This window comes from Aquarana catesbeiana, linkage group LG13, assembly GCF_042186555.1.
Source record: "Aquarana catesbeiana isolate 2022-GZ linkage group LG13, ASM4218655v1, whole genome shotgun sequence".
NCBI lineage: Eukaryota > Metazoa > Chordata > Amphibia > Anura > Ranidae > Aquarana > Aquarana catesbeiana.
The window spans coordinates 183,081,580-183,100,518 of record NC_133336.1 but is presented as its reverse complement, the minus strand read 5'-3'; the positions used below and the strand labels follow the sequence as shown (position 1 = coordinate 183,100,518).

Genomic DNA, 18,939 nt, shown 5'->3' with positions numbered 1-18,939 from the left:
CGCTCTGAGGCTTCTGGTAAGTAATTTTTTTCCACTCTTTTCATATGTGACTGGTGATGTATAAAATTGTATTATGGCTCCTTTACACATGCAGCAACCTTTGCCGTCCCTCTGAGAAGCGATCCATGGAGGGTTGCTTTTCAGAGGGTGGTTGACATGTGCATGCAGCAACCCTTGCCGTCCCTCTGAGAAGCGATCCATGAAGGGTTGCTTTTCAGAGGGTGGTTGACATGTGCATGCAGCAACCCTTGCCGTCCCTCTAAAAAGCAATCTATGGAGGGTTGCTTTTCAGAGGGTGGTTGACATGCAACCGGGAGGCGTTACCCCACCTTCTCAGTGCATGCTTTAACACTTAAAATCCCCCACCACTGCTCTGCAGTCACATGTGGCGGTTTTATTGAGACCTCATTCACCAAATGTGATGGGGAGTATCATTTTTGCAACCACCTTTGCGGTGTAAGGGGTGATAAAAATGCAACTCAGTCGCCTATTTTTCCCACCCCCTGACTGCAAGTGTAAACGAGCTCTAAAGGTGGCCTTATACCTGTAGAATTACCTTTGAAGAGGTAGCAAACCCATTCATCAGAGCATTTAATGGTACTTATATGACTAATTTTCTATGACACTTCATTCGATTTCCATGTCAATGTGTTGAATTTTAACCACTCGCCGACCGATCAATAGACTTCAAGTGATTATACTGGGATGGTGCCTGCAGCTTCAGGCATCCTGGTATTGTTTTTTAGAGCCAACGGTCGGTTCTATTGTAAAAGCGATCCAAGCAGCTAACTAGCCTCTAGATTGCTTTTACAGGTAGTGGGAGGCGATGTTCACCGGTTCCTGGTTACCCGGATGTAAACAGCGCCATTTTTAAAATGGGAAAGCATCTGGTAACACCGATCTTGTTGTGATCTTAAGGGCAGAGGAGGGATCTGGGATCCTATAGACCCCAGATCTCTCCATAAAGAGTACCTCTCACATGCCGATTGCTGTCACAAAGGATGTTTACATTCCTTGTGACAGCAATAAAAGTGCTAAAACATTTTTTTAAAGCAACAGTATAAAAATAAATATTTCAAACAGCGATCGCCCCATACTTGAGGTATCACCGCGAACGTCGGATCATGGGCAGTAATTCTAGCACCAGACCTCCTCTGTAAATCTAAAGTGGTAACCTATAAACCTATAACCTATAAAAGTGGAAGTGGTTCATTTCAATATGTATGGTAGTGCACATTAGAAACAATTTTGCCGATTTATCCGCATGAAAATTGAGCAACCGTTCTGAAAGCGAACATATTTTGAACAAAATTCTACAGGTATAAGGCCAGCTTTAGGATTGTAGTAAACCCTTTACCCCTGGACTCTGTGATAAGGCTGTGCTAGTTATCCCTGTTGGTGAGACAGCCTTGCTTTGTGTTGTGTCACCGGGGCAGGAAGTGAGGGGAAATCTCCCATATGGAGACACAGACAGCGATAATAACCCAAAAGAGGTTTTTACATACAGTACAGCAGATACTGGCAGAGCCCTTATGGGAGATGATTAACGATTTGTGGTTTTAGGAGTGTATCTAAAGATATGTACTGTAAACAGATGTGTTTATATTGAGGGGGAGTAAATGTTTAATGAATACCTATTGGAAAGCCCTCCGCTCACTTACTCTCTTCCTGAGATGACGGGAAGTGAAAAGACATAAAAGATAAAAAAAAACCTTGAAGAGGTTGACCTTGAAAAGATTGAACTCTTTTCCCACTCTATCCAAAAAAAAAAAGAAATGGGTGGATTTTCACTTTAATATCTGTACTTTAACTTACCGTACCTTCTTTTTTTTTCTTTATAGAGGCGCACATTTGGTTCAGAGGATGAAAGGGCGAACTTAATGGAACATAGGGAGGAAGAGGAAAGGCAAGAGGAGGACAGAATGAGGGAGGAGGCCAGGATAAAGGAGGAGAGGATAAGAGAGGAAGCCAGGAAAAAGGAAGAGGCCATTGTGGGGGAGGCAAGGTCAAGGGAGGAGGCCAGGAGAAGGGAGTACAAGAGGATAATAGAGAAGGCATGGATGAGGGAGAAGACCTGGATTAGACAGAAGGCCAGGATGAGGGAAGAGGTCAGGATGAGGGAGGAGGAGGCCAGGATGAGGGAGGAGGAGAGGATAAGAGAGGAAGACAGAAAAGAGGAGGATAGAATGAGGCAGGAGGCCAGGATGAGGGAAGAGGCCAGGATGAGGGAGGAGGAGGCCAGGATGAGGGAAGAGGCCAGGATAAGAGAGGAGGAGAGGATAAGAGAGGAAGACAGAAAAGAGGAGGACAGAATGAGGCAGGAGGCCAGGATAAAGGAAGAGAACAGAAAAAAAGAGGCCAGGATAAAGGAAGAGGCCTTAGTGAGGAAGGCAAGGTCACGGGAGCTGGCCAGGGAAACGGAGAAGGCCAGGATAAGAGAGGAGACCAGGAAAAGAGAGGAGGCCAGGATAAGAGAGAACAAGAAAAGGGAGGAAGCCAGGACACAAGAACAAGCCAAAATAAGTGAGGAGATAAGAAAAAGGGAGGAGGACAGGAGAAGGGAGTATGCGAGGATAATAGAGGAGGCCAGGAGGAGGGAGGAGACCTGGATTAGACAGAAGGCCAGAATGAGGGAAGAGGCCAGGATGAGGGAAGAGGCCACGATGAGGGAGGAGGCCAGGATGAGGGAGGAGGCCAGGATGAGGGAGAAGGCCAGGAAGAGGGAGGAGGAGGCCAGGATGAGGGAGGAGGAGGCCAGAATGAGGGAGGAGGAGGCCAGGATGAGGGAGGAGGAGGCCAGGATGAGGGAGTATGCGAGGATAATAGAGGAGGGCAGGATGAGGGTGGAGACCTTGATGAGGGAAGAGGCCAGGATGAGGGATGAGGCCTGGATGAGGGAGGAGGCCAGGATGAGGGAAGAGGTCAGGATGAGGGAGGAGGAGGCCAGGATGAGGGAGGAGGAGAGGATAAGAGAGGAAGACAGAAAAGAGGAGGATAGAATGAGGCAGGAGGCCAGGATGAGGGAAGAGGCCAGGATGAGGGAGGAGGAGGCCAGGATGAGGGAAGAGGCCAGGATAAGAGAGGAGGAGAGGATACGAGAGGAAGACAGAAAAGAGGAGGACAGAATGAGGCAGGAGGCCAGGATAAAGGAAGAGAACAGAAAAAAAGAGGCCAGGATAAAGGAAGAGGCCTTAGTGAGGAAGGCAAGGTCACGGGAGCTGGCCAGGGAAACGGAGAAGGCCAGGATAAGAGAGGAGACCAGGAAAAGAGAGGAGGCCAGGATAAGAGAGAACAAGAAAAGGGAGGAAGCCAGAACACAAGAACAAGCCAAAATAAGTGAGGAGATAAGAAAAAGGGAGGAGGACAGGAGAAGGGAGTATGCAAGGATAATAGAGGAGGCCAGGAGGAGGGAGGAGACCTGGATTAGACAGAAGGCCAGAATGAGGGAAGAGGCCAGGATGAGGGAAGAGGCCACGATGAGGGAGGAGGCCAGGAAGAGGGAGGAGGAGGCCAGGAAGAGGGAGGAGGAGGCCAGAATGAGGGAGGAGGAGGAGGCCAGAATGAGGGAGGAGGAGGAGGCCAGGATGAGGGAGGAGGAGGAGGCCAGAATGAGGGAGGAGGAGGAGGCCAGGATGAGGGAGGAGGAGGCCAGGATGAGGGAGTATGCGAGGATAATAGAGGAGGGCAGGATGAGGGTGGAGACCTTAATGAGGGAGGAGGCCAGGATGAGGGAAGAGGCCAGGATGAGGGATGAGGCCTGGATGAGGGAGGATGCCAGGATGAGGGAAGAGGCCAGGATGAGGGAGGAGGAGGCTAGGATGAGGGAGGAGGCCAGGATGAGGGAGTTGGAGGCTAGGATGAGGGAGGAGGAGGCCAGGATCAGGGAAGATGCCAGGATGAGGGAGGAGGCCAGGATGAGGGAAGAGGCCACAGCAGTGTGTGCTGGAGGGTGAGGAGTGGGAAGAACAGCAGTGTCTTATAGGGGGTGAGGAGTGGGGGGAGCAGCAAGCAGTGTCTGTTGGGGGTGAGGAGTCGAGGGAGCAGAAGTGTCTGCTGGGGGGGTGAGGAGTGGGGGGAACAGCAGTGTCTGATGGGGGGTGAAGAGTGGGAGGAACAGCAGTGTCTGCTGGGGGGTGAGGAGTGTGAGGAACAGCAGTGTCTGATGGGGGTGAGAAGTGGGGGGACCAGCAGTGTCTGATGGGGGGTGAAGAGTGGGGGGAACAGCAGTGTCTGATGGGGGGTGAAGAGTGGGAGGAACAGCAGTGTCTGATGGGGGGCGAAGAGTGGGAGGAACAGCAGTGTCTGCAAAGAGTGGGGGGAACAGCAGTGGCTGATGGGGGGGGTGAGGAGTGGAGAGACCAGCAGTGTCTGATGGGGGTGAGGAGTGTGAGGAACAGCAGTGTCTGATGGGGGTGAGAAGTGGGGGGACCAGCAGTGTCTGATGGGGGGTGAAGAGTGGGGGGAACAGCAGTGTCTGATGGGGGGGGGGGTGAGGAGTGGGAGGAACAGCAGTGTCTGATGGGGGGTGAAGAGTGGGGGAATAGCAGTGTCTGATGGGGGGTGAATAGTGGGGGGAACAGCAGTGTCTGATGGGGGGGGGGGGGGAGGAGTGGGAGGAACAGCAGTGTCTGATGGGGGGTGAAGAGTGGGGGAATAGCAGTGTCTGATGGGGGGTGAAGAGTGGGGGAACAGCAGTGTCTGATAGGGGGTGAGGAGTGGGGGGAACAGCAGTGTCTGCTGGGGGGTGAGGAGTGGGAGGAACAGCAGTGTCTGATGGGGGGTGAAGAGTGGGGGAACAGCAGGGTCTGATGGGGGGTGAGGAGTGGGGGGAACAGCAGTGTCTGATGGGGGGTGAGGAGTGGGGGGAATAGCAGTGTCTGATGGGGGGTGAGGAGTGGGGGGAACAGCAGGATCTGATAAGGGAGCGAGGAGTGGGGGGTAGCAGCTGCACCCTCACTTCTCATTCCCAGTCAGACACTGCTGAACCCTCGGGGGGCTGTGGCATCTGAGGGGGGTGAGGAGAGGGGGGCAGTAGTGTCTGATGAGAAGGTGAGTAACAGTGGGGTGCAGAGCCGGGGATGCCCCCTAGTTCTTGCCCTCATCAGGCACTGCTACCCCCCTCCCCATCTGATGCCACTGGGGGGCAACAGCATCTGACAGGGGGTGAGGAGCAGGGGGGCGGCAGTGTCTTATGGGAGGGCAAGGTGGTGATAGGTGGTGATAGGTGGTGAGGAGGGTGAGATGCATGTACACTCACAGTGCCAGCCTGCCCCACTGTCACTGATCACGCCCCGATGTAACAACAATAAAGTGCGCAGCCAACCCTTGTCACCTGTCCCAGTGTCACCAGTGCTCACGCCATACACCATACCAATGTCCTGATCACCGCCATACCAGCATCCTGATCACCACCATACCCCATACCCCAGGCCCGATCACCGGCATACACCATACCAGCACCCTGATCACTGCCATACCTCATACCAGCCTTCTGATCACCACAATATGCCATACCAGTGCCATGATCACCGCCATATAGGGCTGGGACAAGGGCAAGGCATAAGGGGCGGCTGCCTTGGGCATTGTGGTATCAGGTGGGTGAGCGCTGTGTGGAGATTGAGGAAAGAGGATTTGCTTTGGAAGGAGGGATTTGGGGGGTGGTAAGGGGTAAGGATTGTTCTCTAAGGGTTGAAATTTGGAGGGTGTGCTAGAAGTGGTAATTCATTTATGGGGAAAAAACACCACTGGGAGGGGGGATTTCAGCAGGGGCAGATTTGTACTGAGAGGAAGGGGAATTTATGCTTAGGGGGTAATCAAGCAGGTAAATGCTCAGTATTTTTGGGGGATTTTTGCTGACACGTAATGCTCATGCATCATGAGGGAGGCACAGTTTGACATGTTCGCCCTCGGCTCAAGATGTTTTTGTCCCGGTGTCTTGTCGAATACTGTCCCCCATCGGATAGTGTCCGCCCTGTACTGGACAGGCGCAGTACGGAGGACAAACGAGACGCCGAAAGTCTCCGAAGTTCAACAGCTGATCGTCAGCTGTACACAGCGCCTGCGCTTTTATTCTCACCCTGTGTCGAGGTTCATTCCCCACTATCCAAGTGGACATAGAGTTAGAATAAATAGATGCCGAGCGCAGCGAGGCTGTGCCCGAAGCGTGGCGAGCGAAGCGAGCCCGCGAGGGGCCCTCTTACAAAGCCTTCACTAATAAGTGCCCAAGCGCCGTGTACAGCTGATGGTCAGCTGATCAACTTCGGAGACTTTCGGCATCTCCTTCTCCTCTGTACTGCGCAAGTGCTGCGCCTGCGCAGTATGGGGCGGACACTATCCGATAGGAGGACACTTCTCGTCAGAACACCGGCACTGTCGCCATACCCCATACCAGCATCCTGATCACTGTCATATGCCATACTAGCATAATGATCATCGTCATACACCATAACAGCGTCCTGATCACCTCCATACCCCATACCAGAGTCCTGATCACCACCATACCCCATACTAGAGTCCTGATCACCACCATACACCATACTAGAGTCCTGATCACCACCATACACAATACCAGCATCCTGATCATCACCACATCATGAAAATATACAGAAAGAACATAGAGCTTGGACTTTTTAGGCACAACAGTACACAATATAGTAAAATATAATATCTTTTTTTTTTTCTTTTCTTTCCACATCAGTAAACCGTGTTTGGAGGGCTAAATCAGTTTGATGTTCATTAACTGTCGCCTTCTCGTATTCACATCATAGTGGATTATACTTTTTCTCATTGCTTTTTATATCGTCATAATGACCAACTGATTCCAATACGCCTCTTTACCAACAAGTCCTCTGTCCCTTCCATCTCGTAAGCCCCACCAACTAGGACTCGATAACCAAAGGGACCCATCCTTTTCCAACTCAGTTTAGAGAAAGAGGGGACCAGTAAGAAGGAAGAAAAAGGACAAAAACACCAACAAAAAATACAAGAAGAGAGGTTTGTAAAAATGAACTTGTGGGCTCCCCGTGCCCATCTTCTACTGACCCAGCCTGTATTGTGTACCAAATTACCTATGCCCTAATACCCCGATCCCCCCCCCCCCACCTACTCCCTATATGTTTATCCTATGCCCTACTAAGCTATATATTTAACTAAAAATGTTCATATCCAGAAACACTTTATTATAGCATCCTTTGCCTGCAAGGATACCAGTTGCCTATATACCTATATTAAGCCCATCCCTCAGTCTATTCCGTGTCTATGCTGATCCCACTATTAATGACTCTTCACTTTCTCTATCCACATCTTCCACATGCTTTCAAATTCCTGAAGATTGCCCCTTTTTATGTACACCATTCTTTCCCTACCCAAGGTTTCATTCATTGTAGAGATCCAGTCTTTCACGGTGGGGGGCTCCTTTACCTGCCATCTAAGTGCTATCAACTTTCTAGCCTGAAACAGGGCCCGCGTGACAGCTAAGGTAGTACTCAACCTTTCTCCCATCACTCTTCTATGCCCCAGAATACAAGCCAAGGGCTCGTTTGCCACTGTCGTACCGAAAATATTTCCCAAGTTCCCAGTCACCTCCTCCCAGTATCTAAACAACTTGGGACACCTCCACACCATGTGAATGAGATCTCCCGTCCTTCGACACCTGGGGCAGTTGTCATTGGGCCTTCTCCCAAATTTAAAAAGTCTTTTAGGAGTATAATAGGCTCTGTTTAACAGCATTAAGTGTGAGAGTCTCTGTGAAGGGGTCACAGAAACTTGCGCTCCCAGCTCCAAAATTCTCGCCCATTGTTCCTGGGTCATTCCTCCCACCTCCTCTTCCCATTTAGCCTTTACCCCAAGGAGTATTTCCCTGCTATTAACCGATTTGCTTAATTGGTCATAAATTCTTGAAATTACCCCTCTAGTGGGGGTTATTTGAATTATGCACTGAAATAGAGGCATCTCTTCCCATCTCAGAGTCTGGGCTTTAAATTGTGCTTTAAGGGCATGTTCCAACCGGACATATAGGAAGAAAGACCCCCGGGGAAGCTTAAACTCCCTAACCAGTTCTGAAAATTTCTTTAACCCAGAGTCATTATATAATTGACTTAGCTTACTGAGACCAAGCTTCTCCCACTCTCTAAATATGCCTATCTTAAGAACTTCCTGCAAATTACGGTTGTTCCAAATAGGAGAGTAGGCTGTTAAGGCTCCATACCCCATCTTTTTCTTAACTGTTTTCCAAAGTTTGATTATCAATTTAATTGTTGGAAATTTATCATGGAACGCGTCCGCCTCTAGGGCTTCAATAATTGTATTATGTGTGGAGCTCAACAACAGTAACTTGCCATTAGGGGTGCCTCCTTTCGGTATCCCACAGCCCAATAATTGCTGCAACTGAGTTGAGTAAAAATAACTCTCGGGATGTGGGAGGGCAAAGCCCCCCTCCTGGGTAGGGAGCTGGAGCACTCCAAGACGGATCCTGGCTTGTTTCCCCTTCCAAATCAATTCCCTAAAGAGACTGTCAATTTTTTTAAACCACTTCTTACCTATCCAGACAGGGGAATTATGCAAGACGTATAGCAGTTGTGGCATCCATATCATTTTTATTAAGCTACATCTTCCTGCAACTGATAGAGGCAGGCGTCTCCAAATTCCTATTTTTCGTTTAAATTTTGTTAATAGAGGGACAAGGTTTTTACTGATATATAGAACAGGGTCCTTCGTCAGGACAATCCCTAGGTACTTCAGAGCTTCCACTGTTACCACCTGAGGCATACCAGGTGCTATTGTCTCATTTATGGGGTCTATCGGTAGAAACTCTGATTTCTCCCAGTTTATCTCTAAGCCAGAAAAACTGCCGAAGTCCTCCACTATCCTCATTGCTCCCGGTAGCGATTTCCTCGAGTCTCCCAAAAATAACAGAATGTCATCCGCATACAATGCGATTCTTTCCTCGCCTGTTTTTCTCTGGAAGCCGGTTATCACTCGACTTCCCCTTATGGAAATGGCCAGGGGTTCCATCGCTAGTGCAAACAACAGAGGGGAGAGTGGGCACCCCTGCCTCGTCCCCCTCTCCAGCTCAAACCAGTCCGACAATTCGTTGTTAATTTTTAATCTTGCCTTGGGTCGAGTATATAGCATTCTAATCCACCCTATAAAGGCAGGGCCAAATCCAAAGATCTCCAGCACGCGCCACATATAGCCCCACTCCACGCTATCAAAAGCCTTGGATACATCAAGGGTCATCAACGCTCTCGAACCCTCGTTCACCATTGGGGTCTGTACATTCAAAAACGCCCTTCTAATATTCAGGCTCGTGGATCTATTGGCTATGAAGCCCGCCTGGTCCTCGTGGATCAGCTTATGGATAACCCCATTCAATCTTGCTGCCAGCACTTTGGCCAGAATTTTTACGTCCGTGCATAAGAGAGAAATTGGTCTATAGGCGGCCATATCCAAGGGATCTTTCCCTTCTTTCTGTAATACAATAATAGTTGCTTCTAGCATTGAGGCAGGTAATTGGCCCCCCTCAAGCGCCCCCCCCAAAACTTTCAGCAGTTCGGGGATCAACACTTCACCATAGTGTTTGTAGGTCTCAATTGGAAGACCATCTGGTCCGGGCGACTTATGGGTTGCCATGCCTGCTACTGCTTGGTGTAATTCTGCTATAGATATTGGGGCATCTAATATATCTCTTTCTTCTTGTGATATGGTGGGGATGTCTAACCCCCTTAGGAAGTCCTCCATCTTGGCCTCCTTACCCCTCTTCTGGGAGGAATACAGTTTTTTATAGTAATCCCTGAAGGCTTGTACTATTTTTAAGGTGCTTGATACTACCTCACCGCTCTGGGATCTAATCACGAGGACCGTGGATGGAGCTGCATTGGATTTTGCTAGCATAGCCAGTGTCCTTCCCATTCTCTCGCCCTCCACCATAGATTCCTGTCTTTGGAGTAACCGCCTGGTTTCTGCTTTCTGTATAACCACTGATTTATATGCTTGTTGTTTCTCTTGCCAGATACTTTCCGTCTCCGGGGTTGGGTTGCAAGTATAGTTGTTTTCTGCTTCAAGAGCGTCTCTCAACAAGCTCTCCTCCTCCCTTCTAGCCTCTTTGTTGAATGTAGCTATCTGCTGTATCAGGACCCCCCTAAAAAAAGCCTTAAGGGCGTCCCATAGCGTAGAAGGGGACACCGTTCCCTGATTGATCTCAACAAACTCCCTTAAGGAGGAAAGTATCCCTTCCGTCTTTTTAATAATTTCAAACCAGTACGGGCTTATACTCCAGTTCTTTCGGGGCCTAGGCTCCCCAAGATTTAAAATGACTACCATAGGTGAGTGGTCTGAGATGCCTCTTGGCCAGTATGTTATTTTTTCTACCATCTGGAGAGCCCTATCATTTCCTAGGGCTAGGTCTATCCTTGAAAGCACGGAGTAAGATGCAGAACAGCAAGTATATTGCAGCACGCCTGGGTTCCGTGCCCTCCACAAATCCATTAATCCCACTTCTTCCAGAAAAAAGCTTAACCGACTCCTTACTGAGTCCTCTGAGCTTTTTCGTAGTGGGAATCTATCCAGCCCTTTATCTAGAACCTCGTTGAAGTCCCCCATTGCTACAATCGGCACCTCTTTTTTATCTAGCAAAAATTCATACAGTTTAAGCAAGACATCCAGATTAAAGGGCGGAGGGATATATATATTTGCCACCACATACCTGGCGTTTTCAATAGAACATAATAAAAAGATGTATCTACCCAACTCGTCTATCCTGACCTGGCTGCAGGAAAACTTCACCCCAGACTTTACCAAAACACTCACTCCCCTACTGTAGGAGGAGTGCACCGCATGAAATTGGGTTTGAAATTTTTTCATCTGTAGGTGATGAATAGTTTCCTTGGTTAGGTGGGTTTCCTGCAGACAGACCAGATCAGCCCCACAACTCTCCATCATAGAGAACACTGCTAATCTTTTAAGTGGTGTACCCAGGCCCCTGACATTCCAGGATCCTATTTTCAGAGTCTTAGCTAACATCTAAAGACTGAGGAATATCCTTTACCCCAACACATACAAACGTATATAACAGAAAGATATAAGAGAAATTTAATATATATAACCCTAACCCAAAACCAATTTTTCTCCTCCTAGTGACTATTATAACAGTTCCGTGTGTGTGCGTACTTGGCCACTGGACCACGTATTCATTTTGGCTATATTAGCCTTACTTTGGGCATAAATTTGCCATAGACATTGCTTGCATGTGCGTGTAGAACAACCAAAAACCTATTTACTATAAAAAGTGCCTGTATGTGCAAAAATAATCTTAAGGAAGGTCTGGATACCTCCGTTATAATTTCTAGTGGCATAAGTGTTCGTAAGGAATGATTTACCCACCCTATTTCCCCTCCCTCCCGTCTTCCCACCCCTTCCCTTCCCTCCCCACCTAACCTCCCCTACCCTCCCACCCCATCCCCCTCCCCCCACCCGTACCCACCTATCTAGGTGTACCCCCTGGGGGTTTACCATGACCGTTGCCTCTTACACTAACACCAACCTTTTATACCAAATCTTCCACTCACAACCCCACACCACCCTACCCACAAATAGCTGTGTGCACCCATCCCCTCCCGTCCCCTTATAACAAAAAGCATTAACAGATGGCAGGAAGGGGTGGAAAAAAAAAAAGCAAGAACAAGAAAAAAACAAAAACAAAGATACAGCCCCTGTACCTCCCAATACCTTGTCGTGCCATCCTATTGATATCCCGGCCTAATATATCTCCCCCCATTCCCTACGTAAAATTCGTGATTTTTTCCCTATTATCTTTCAGCCACTTCTCAACTTCAGCAGGGGAGTTAAAAAACAGAGTCTCCCCCAGAGCCGCAACCCGCAACCTTGCCGGATATAAAAGAGCATAGGGCAACTTAAATTTTTGTAGATTGCGTTTTGCCTGGGTAAACTCTGCCCTACGCCTCTGCAAATCCGGAGAGAAGTCGGAATAAAACGATATTTTTGCTCCTTTAAAAAAAACCTCCCCTGCTTCCCTGATCTTCCGTAATAAGGTTACTTTATCCTGGTAGTTAAGAAATCTCAGGAGGAGGGGTCTCGGGTGGCCCCCTTCCGATGGTGCCCTGAAAGGGATCCTATGAGCTCTTATGATGGAAAACGAAGCTGAGAATGATTCTTTCCCGATTAGCTCCCCCAGCCATTTTTCTAGGAATGCAATTGGGTTGGCGCCCTCACTCCTTTCGGGTAAACCTATCAGCCTCACATTATCTCTTCTACTCCTGTTCTCCATCTCATCTAACTTAGAGGCTTGTTTAGATAGCTGTTCCTTCAGCCATTTTATTTCTTTGGTTATTGGGAGCACATTATCTTCTAGCCCACTGACTCTTTCTTCCAGGGCCGTTGTTCTCTCCGCCGTTTTCTGCAGATCTTGTCTAACCAATAACAGATCTGCTTTAACACCTTTCATCTGTTCACAAAGATCTTTAAGCGATCCGTTACACACCCCTACAGCCATGAATACATCCGTTATAGTTGGTTCTCTGTTCAAGGGTAAATTCGGGTCATTTATTAGCTCCGAGTTTACGTTTGTGTTTTGATCACTTAGCCCTGGACCTTTATTACATAAAGATTTGGAAGGCTGGGTAGCCGGCGCAGCCCCTAAGGGCTGTAATTGAGGCTGGCCCTGGCTTTTCCTATCCGATGCCCCCCCTTGTTGACCCTTCTGCTGCGACCCCTTTTTTGGAGAGGTCAGAGCAGAGGCATGGGCATATTGTTCCAGTTTTGCTGCTGCTGATACTGCTGCCGCATGCTGCGAGTTTTTCTCTTTAGAGGAACGTAGATTCTGCATCATTTACACTTATAGATATAAATATACTCTAATAGCAACAAATTAGTGACTGACAGTTACCAACGTCCTCCACAAATCCAAAAGGAACTAAGGAGAGAGGGGGAGGAAAGGGAAGCCGTTGCGCCCATCAGCACTCAACCACCCGCTGTACAGAGCATATACCATAAAGTGTATAAAGCGGGGTAAGTCTCTCCGCTCTACACTCTTATACACCCCTGTAAAGAAAAAGAGAGCTCACACAGAAGGAAGCCACAGTACCTTAGATGGCAGGTGTGGGGCAGCTCCATACACGCATAAACTCCACAGCTACAACATAAATTGGTGCAGCCCCCCACCTACACCGTAGTTTTATACAGTTGGCTAAATGCCGCTAAGGCAGTCGCCATCAAAATACGGTTAGTGGGGTGTATACGCCGAGTAACCCCTACCTAAACCTCTCTCCTTGCATCTGTTGAGGATCCCAGGGGTCCCAGGGCTTTAGCTAGTCAGCAGCACACAAAAAAAAAAAAAAAAAAAGAAAAAAAGGAGAATATACTTTGCTTCCTATATTAGCACACACTGCTCCCAGACTTAGTATTACCCAAGCAGCAGGCAGGTCAACACACTGACTCACATAAATAACTCTGTTACTACACAGATGTCATATTACCAGGATTTACTTCTAGTCCGAGGATTGTCTAACAATTTTTAAAACAGCATCTGGTTACTATTTTAGTGACTCAATACTGTACCAGCTCTGGCCGACTTCTATTCCATGACTAGTGTAGAGATGGGAAAGTGAAAGCAAAAGCTGCTTGTCTCACGGCAGCGTGCAGGGGATGACATCTCACCCAGAGGATTCCTCAGCACACCTTTAGCAGAGAGAGAGGAGGGGCAGCGAGGCACCGAGCGACAAAGGAGCCAGAGCCATCCAGTATGCCGTTCATACGGCCAGGGGAGAGAGAGAGAATGGAGGAGGGACGGAGCACACAGCGTCCATGCTCACACTCACTCCATGCTGCCTCTCAACACACACCCGCCCATCCGGTCACTAAAAAAAATATAATATCTTTAATATAAAAAAAAGAAAAAAAAAAGAACAATGAATTTTAAAATTCACGCTAGTAATTTGTGCATAGCTTATACAGCTCTAACATCAACCTGCTGCACTACACAGAATAAAGAAAGATTTTTATAGTACAGTTGATCCCGGAGTGCTGGTTATGATGTATAGTAGTGTCTTAACTTGCTCTTGCTCTACATGTTACGCGCCAAGCGCTTCTTCAGGAGCTTAAGCAAACTATTATGCGTGAAAAAAGAAACATAAACACCATAAATCTTTAGCATAAGTGTAGCACCCTCTACCTTAGGTAGGTAGGTTGCTAAAGTATTGTTTTTTGTGTGTACTGCCAGTGCAGGTAAATTTAAGCAGGCCTAGCTGTGAGCTTTTTGATCTGGGGGCAGGGGAGTGGTTTCGTGTAGCAGCAGGTGACTGACATGTAATCTCTCTGGCGCCTCCTCTGTTTCCAGAAGGTGCTGGGAAAGAGGCAGGGCAGAGGGCTGGAGTGTTATGGGGTGTATTTGGGAGCCCTGAGCAATACCCAACTAGGATTTGCAGAGGGCAGGCCTCCTATATTTACTCATGGTCGATTGGCAAGTGGTTAACATGGGAGGGGTGGACCTCAACGACCAGTTGTTGGTGCCGTACCTAATTGCCCATAAAGCCAGACGCTGGTACAAAAAAGTGTCTGTATACTTATTTCAATTGGCTCTGCTAAACGCTTTTGTGCTATACAAAGCTTCAGAATGGACTGGATCCTTCCTAAAATTCCAGGAAGAGATCATCACAGCCCTTCTGGTTCCAGACGGTGCTACGGCCCACCTTCCCAATGCAGATGAAGTGAGTCGGCTGCATGAGAGGCATTTTCCGTTGGTCCTCCCTGGTACCCCTGCCCAAAGAACACCCTAAAGAAGATGTCGTGTCTGCAGCAAATGCGGATTTAGGCGTGACACCCGCTTTTATTAGCAGATATATTTTATTCCTGCGCTACCATGTAACAGAAAAAATTGAAGGGCAAAAGGAAAAGCAGCTTGCACCGAATAGGGTCCAACCTGACCCTAACGACAGATGGGATATGATAAGTGGAGGTGGTGCTGCGCTAATCCTCATAAACCCCACGGTGCCTAGATAACAATGAGCAGTCACTTGCTCCAGTACTGAAAGCGCTAACTTCAAAGTCTAATGAATAATATGGCCGAGCGGTGACATAAATCACCTAAAGTGCTAGATAGAAAAAACAATCAGCGTGAGTGAGCGTGTATAAACTTAAGGCTGTGTAGATAAATAATGGTAATCGACCTAAAACCATAAATATATATGTGACATATAAACACTGCTGAGGCCAAAACAAAAATTCTCAAAAAACCAACACATATTATAAATAACAAACAAAGTTACACTAGATGTCTATGGAGATCTGCAATAACTGCAATAAAGTGTACAATGCCTTCAACGGGTGCTGACAAATAAATACAGTAATAATAAAGTATTTTGTGCAATAAAGTGGCCAATGCGTACAGTGAGTGCTCACACTTAAATATAACATAAAATAGTTTGTGCAGCAGCGGAAAACATTTACAAAAGTGACAAGTGCAATATGAACCGATTCCAATAATGGTCCAAACGCGCCACACAGTGAAGAAAAGTTAATAATTATAACCAAAGGAATAAATCAGCGTCCAAAGTTACAGTGAATGTCCATGGGGATCCATAATATATGCAATAAAGTGTCCAATGCCAACACTAAATCCTTAATGTTAAAATGCAGCAATATTCAAGATGCATGAAGAGAAATGACTTGTGCAACTCTAATGGGGCGTACACACGGTCGGACTTTTCAGCTACAAAAGTCCGACAGCCTGTCCGACAGACTTTCGACGGACTTGCGGCGGACTTGCGGCGGACTTTCTAACGAACAGACTTGCCTACACACGATCACACAAAAGTCCGTCGAATTCTTACGTGATGACGTACACCGGACTAAAATAAGGAAGTTGATAGCCAGTAGCCAATAGCTGCCCTAGCGTGGGTTTTTGTCCGTCAGACTAGCATACAGACGAGCGGATTTTTCGACCGGACTCGAGTCCGTCGGAAAGATTTGAAGCATGTTTCAAATCTAAAGTCCGTCGGATTTGAGGCTGAAAAAGTCCGTTGAAAGTCCGGAGAAGCCCACACACGATCGGATTACCAGCCAGCTTTAGTCCGTCAGCGTCCGTTGGACTTTTGTAGACGAAAAGTCCGACCGTGTGTACGCGGCATAAGTATTTCACAGTTCAAACGGTGACTTGTGCAGTGTTTAGCAGCTCCAATAGTTCTTAAGACATGCCAAACAGTGGAAAGGGACGAGCAGTGATTAGATCATTTCTTGCATTTAGATAACATAAATAAAGATGTGGGGTGTATACAGGTGCTCTTCGTGCAGATAATCCTCCAATGGAGGGTAATTGCCCCTTACCTCATTAACCTGAGGTTACAGCATAGAACAAAACGGGCGCTGCTGGTATCTCCTGTGGGGATGGGTCCTGCGCTCAGGGCTGTCTTTCAGTTTACCTCCAATCCTCCCGGAGTATAGTAACCAAAGGGAGACAAGGATGCCATATAGTGTAGTATTTTTAAATAAAACCGAGCTTTATTAATAACAAAAATCAGGTACTCACACAGTTAAAAAGCAGAGGATGCAGTGTATCCAAATGAGCGGCGAACTCGTACACTGCTGACAGTGGAAGGTGTGCCTATCCCTACGCGTGGCGTCATGGGCCACGTGGCTTCATCAGGGGATGCTAGAGGGCACTTAAGCTTGTCTTTAAATAGACCAGGTAAACCAAATTAGTGGCGGCCATTTTGTCAAAGTTCAATTGGGATTTCCCATAGCGGCCATCTTCCGGGAGGTGTATGGGAGCGGCCATTTTCTTGGTTATAAACCGACGGGAGAGTCATTAGCCGGACTGTCGGCTGGTATATCCTTAATTACAATGCTCGGAGCCTGTAAGCAACGAGCAGTATTGAATCTGCAGTGAGAGTGGCCAGAGGGAACATTTCTAATGGGCCTCAATGGTAGTTAGCCTAGTAACGATCGGTGTTGCACAGAGAGCGCTGCACTGATCCTATATACAAGTGATTAATACAGTGTGGATGGACTATAGGATATAGGGTACAAACTTCATCCTATGGGGATACCTTCCATTGTAAACAATATACTCACATACAGTGGATACATAATTCAACAGCATATAATAAATTAAACTTTTAGGAATTGTGATTAAAATTACAGACACGAACTCCGAATCAAAGTATCACATAAGTAATTCTACAATTAAAAAATAAAATAAAAAATAGTAAAAATATATATAAAACCACCCTTGTAATAAAAGGATAAAAATGTATAGTGAATAAAAGCCGGAGAAGCTTTTTAAATGGAACACTTCTGTGCCCTGTAAAAGTATAATATAATGAGCAAAGTGCAGGGACAGGAGATCTTAATGGAATAGAGAGAAGGGATATAGCCTAGATATAGGTCCCAATCTAAGGACAGAAATAGATATGTGTGTGTTCACAATTAAAAATCACTTAAAAAACAGTTCAGGTCAAATTCTATATTGAGCCCCCGCGGTGTGAATGTGTCCAACGTAAATATCCATCTGGATTCGGCCTGGCTGAGGGTCCTGACCTTATGTCCCCCCCGCCAGTGTCTGATATAGGGTTCAATCCCCCAGAATTTTAAATGTGTTGGATCTTTATTGTGATAGAGTAAAAAGTGCTTAGAAACACTATGTTTGTCATAGCCATTCTGGATATTTTTCACATGTTCTTTAATCCGTGTCCTTAATGGTCTTTTGGTTCGGCCAACGTACTGGAGCCCACAGCTACATTCCAGGGCATATACAGCTCCTTCAGTATTGCAGCTGATAAAATTGTTTATCTTGTATGTGTTTCCTGTGCTTGTTGATGTGAACTCGTATTTCCTTTCGTTTGGCCTTCTCGTTTTCGTACAAGCAAAACACCTTCTGCACGGAAAGAAGCCTTTCCCGGTAAAAAAGGTAAAGGTTCTTTTAGGTGGATCAATCACATTTTTTACCACCTTATCCCAAACAGTAGGTGCTCTTTTATAGATAAAGTGCGGATGTGCGGGTAGGGAACCCTGTAGCTGTTTGTCTGCTAGGAGGATATGCCAGTGGCTTTTAATAATTTTTTCAACTTTCTTATGTTGTGCACTGAAATCTAGAATTAAAGGTGCTCCTCCTAGTGGCTGTTTCGATTTCTCTAATCAATTCGTTTCGATCCATCTTAGAAACTTCTTGTACTCTCTTTTCTATGGATTGGCGATCATATCCTTTGTTTGAGAACCTCAGTGTGAGCTTTTCTGCTTGGTCAAGGAACGTGTTAAGTTGTGTACAGTTCCGTCTTAGTCTTACGAGTTGGCCTTTCGGTACGTTGAAAAGCCAATTCCTATGATGGCAACTTTCAATAGGTAGGTAACTATTTCTGTCTACGTTTTTGAAATGCGTTTGCGTTCTAAGTCCAGATTCTTCTTGTATAATATCCAGGTCCAGAAATGTTACTTTACTCGTACTAATGTCCCAGGTTAATGTAATATTTTTGTCATTCCTATTAAGTTTCTCCAAGAAACTGGTAAGACGATCCTTATCTCCCTTCCATAGAATAAATACATCGTCGATATATCTTTTGTAGGTGACCAGTTCACTTGGTGTATTTTCAAAGATACTCTCCTCCTCCCATTGGGCCATAAATAATCCAGCTATGCTTGGGGCGAACTTAGCCCCCATTGCAACTCCGGTGTGCTGTCGGTAATATTTACTATTTTACCAAAAATAGTTATTCTTCAGATTGAAGTCAATACACTTTATTAGAAATTTTCTCTGTATACAGGGTAATTGGGTAAATTTCCTCAAGCCCCATTTTGCTGCTTCACATGCCAGGTGGTGTGGTATAATAGTATATAGTGAGGCGACATCTGCAGTGGCCATAATCCATGGACCTTCTTCCTTTGCAGTATTTTCTAGGATCTGCAACATCTCTTTTGTGTCCCTCAGATATGCTC

General features: G+C 46.8%; 1 protein-coding gene across 1 annotated transcript; it reads left to right on the top strand.

Moving 5' to 3' along the window:
* Positions 1–1,198: 1,198 nt before the first annotated feature.
* On the top strand, positions 1,199–2,624 carry LOC141116618 (uncharacterized; the record flags this gene model as incomplete). Its single annotated transcript, XM_073609011.1, has 1 exon — positions 1,199–2,624. A coding segment is annotated over exon 1 (744 nt), but the record flags the coding sequence as incomplete, so codon positions are not given.
* Between the last annotated feature and the right edge of the window lie 16,315 nt (positions 2,625–18,939).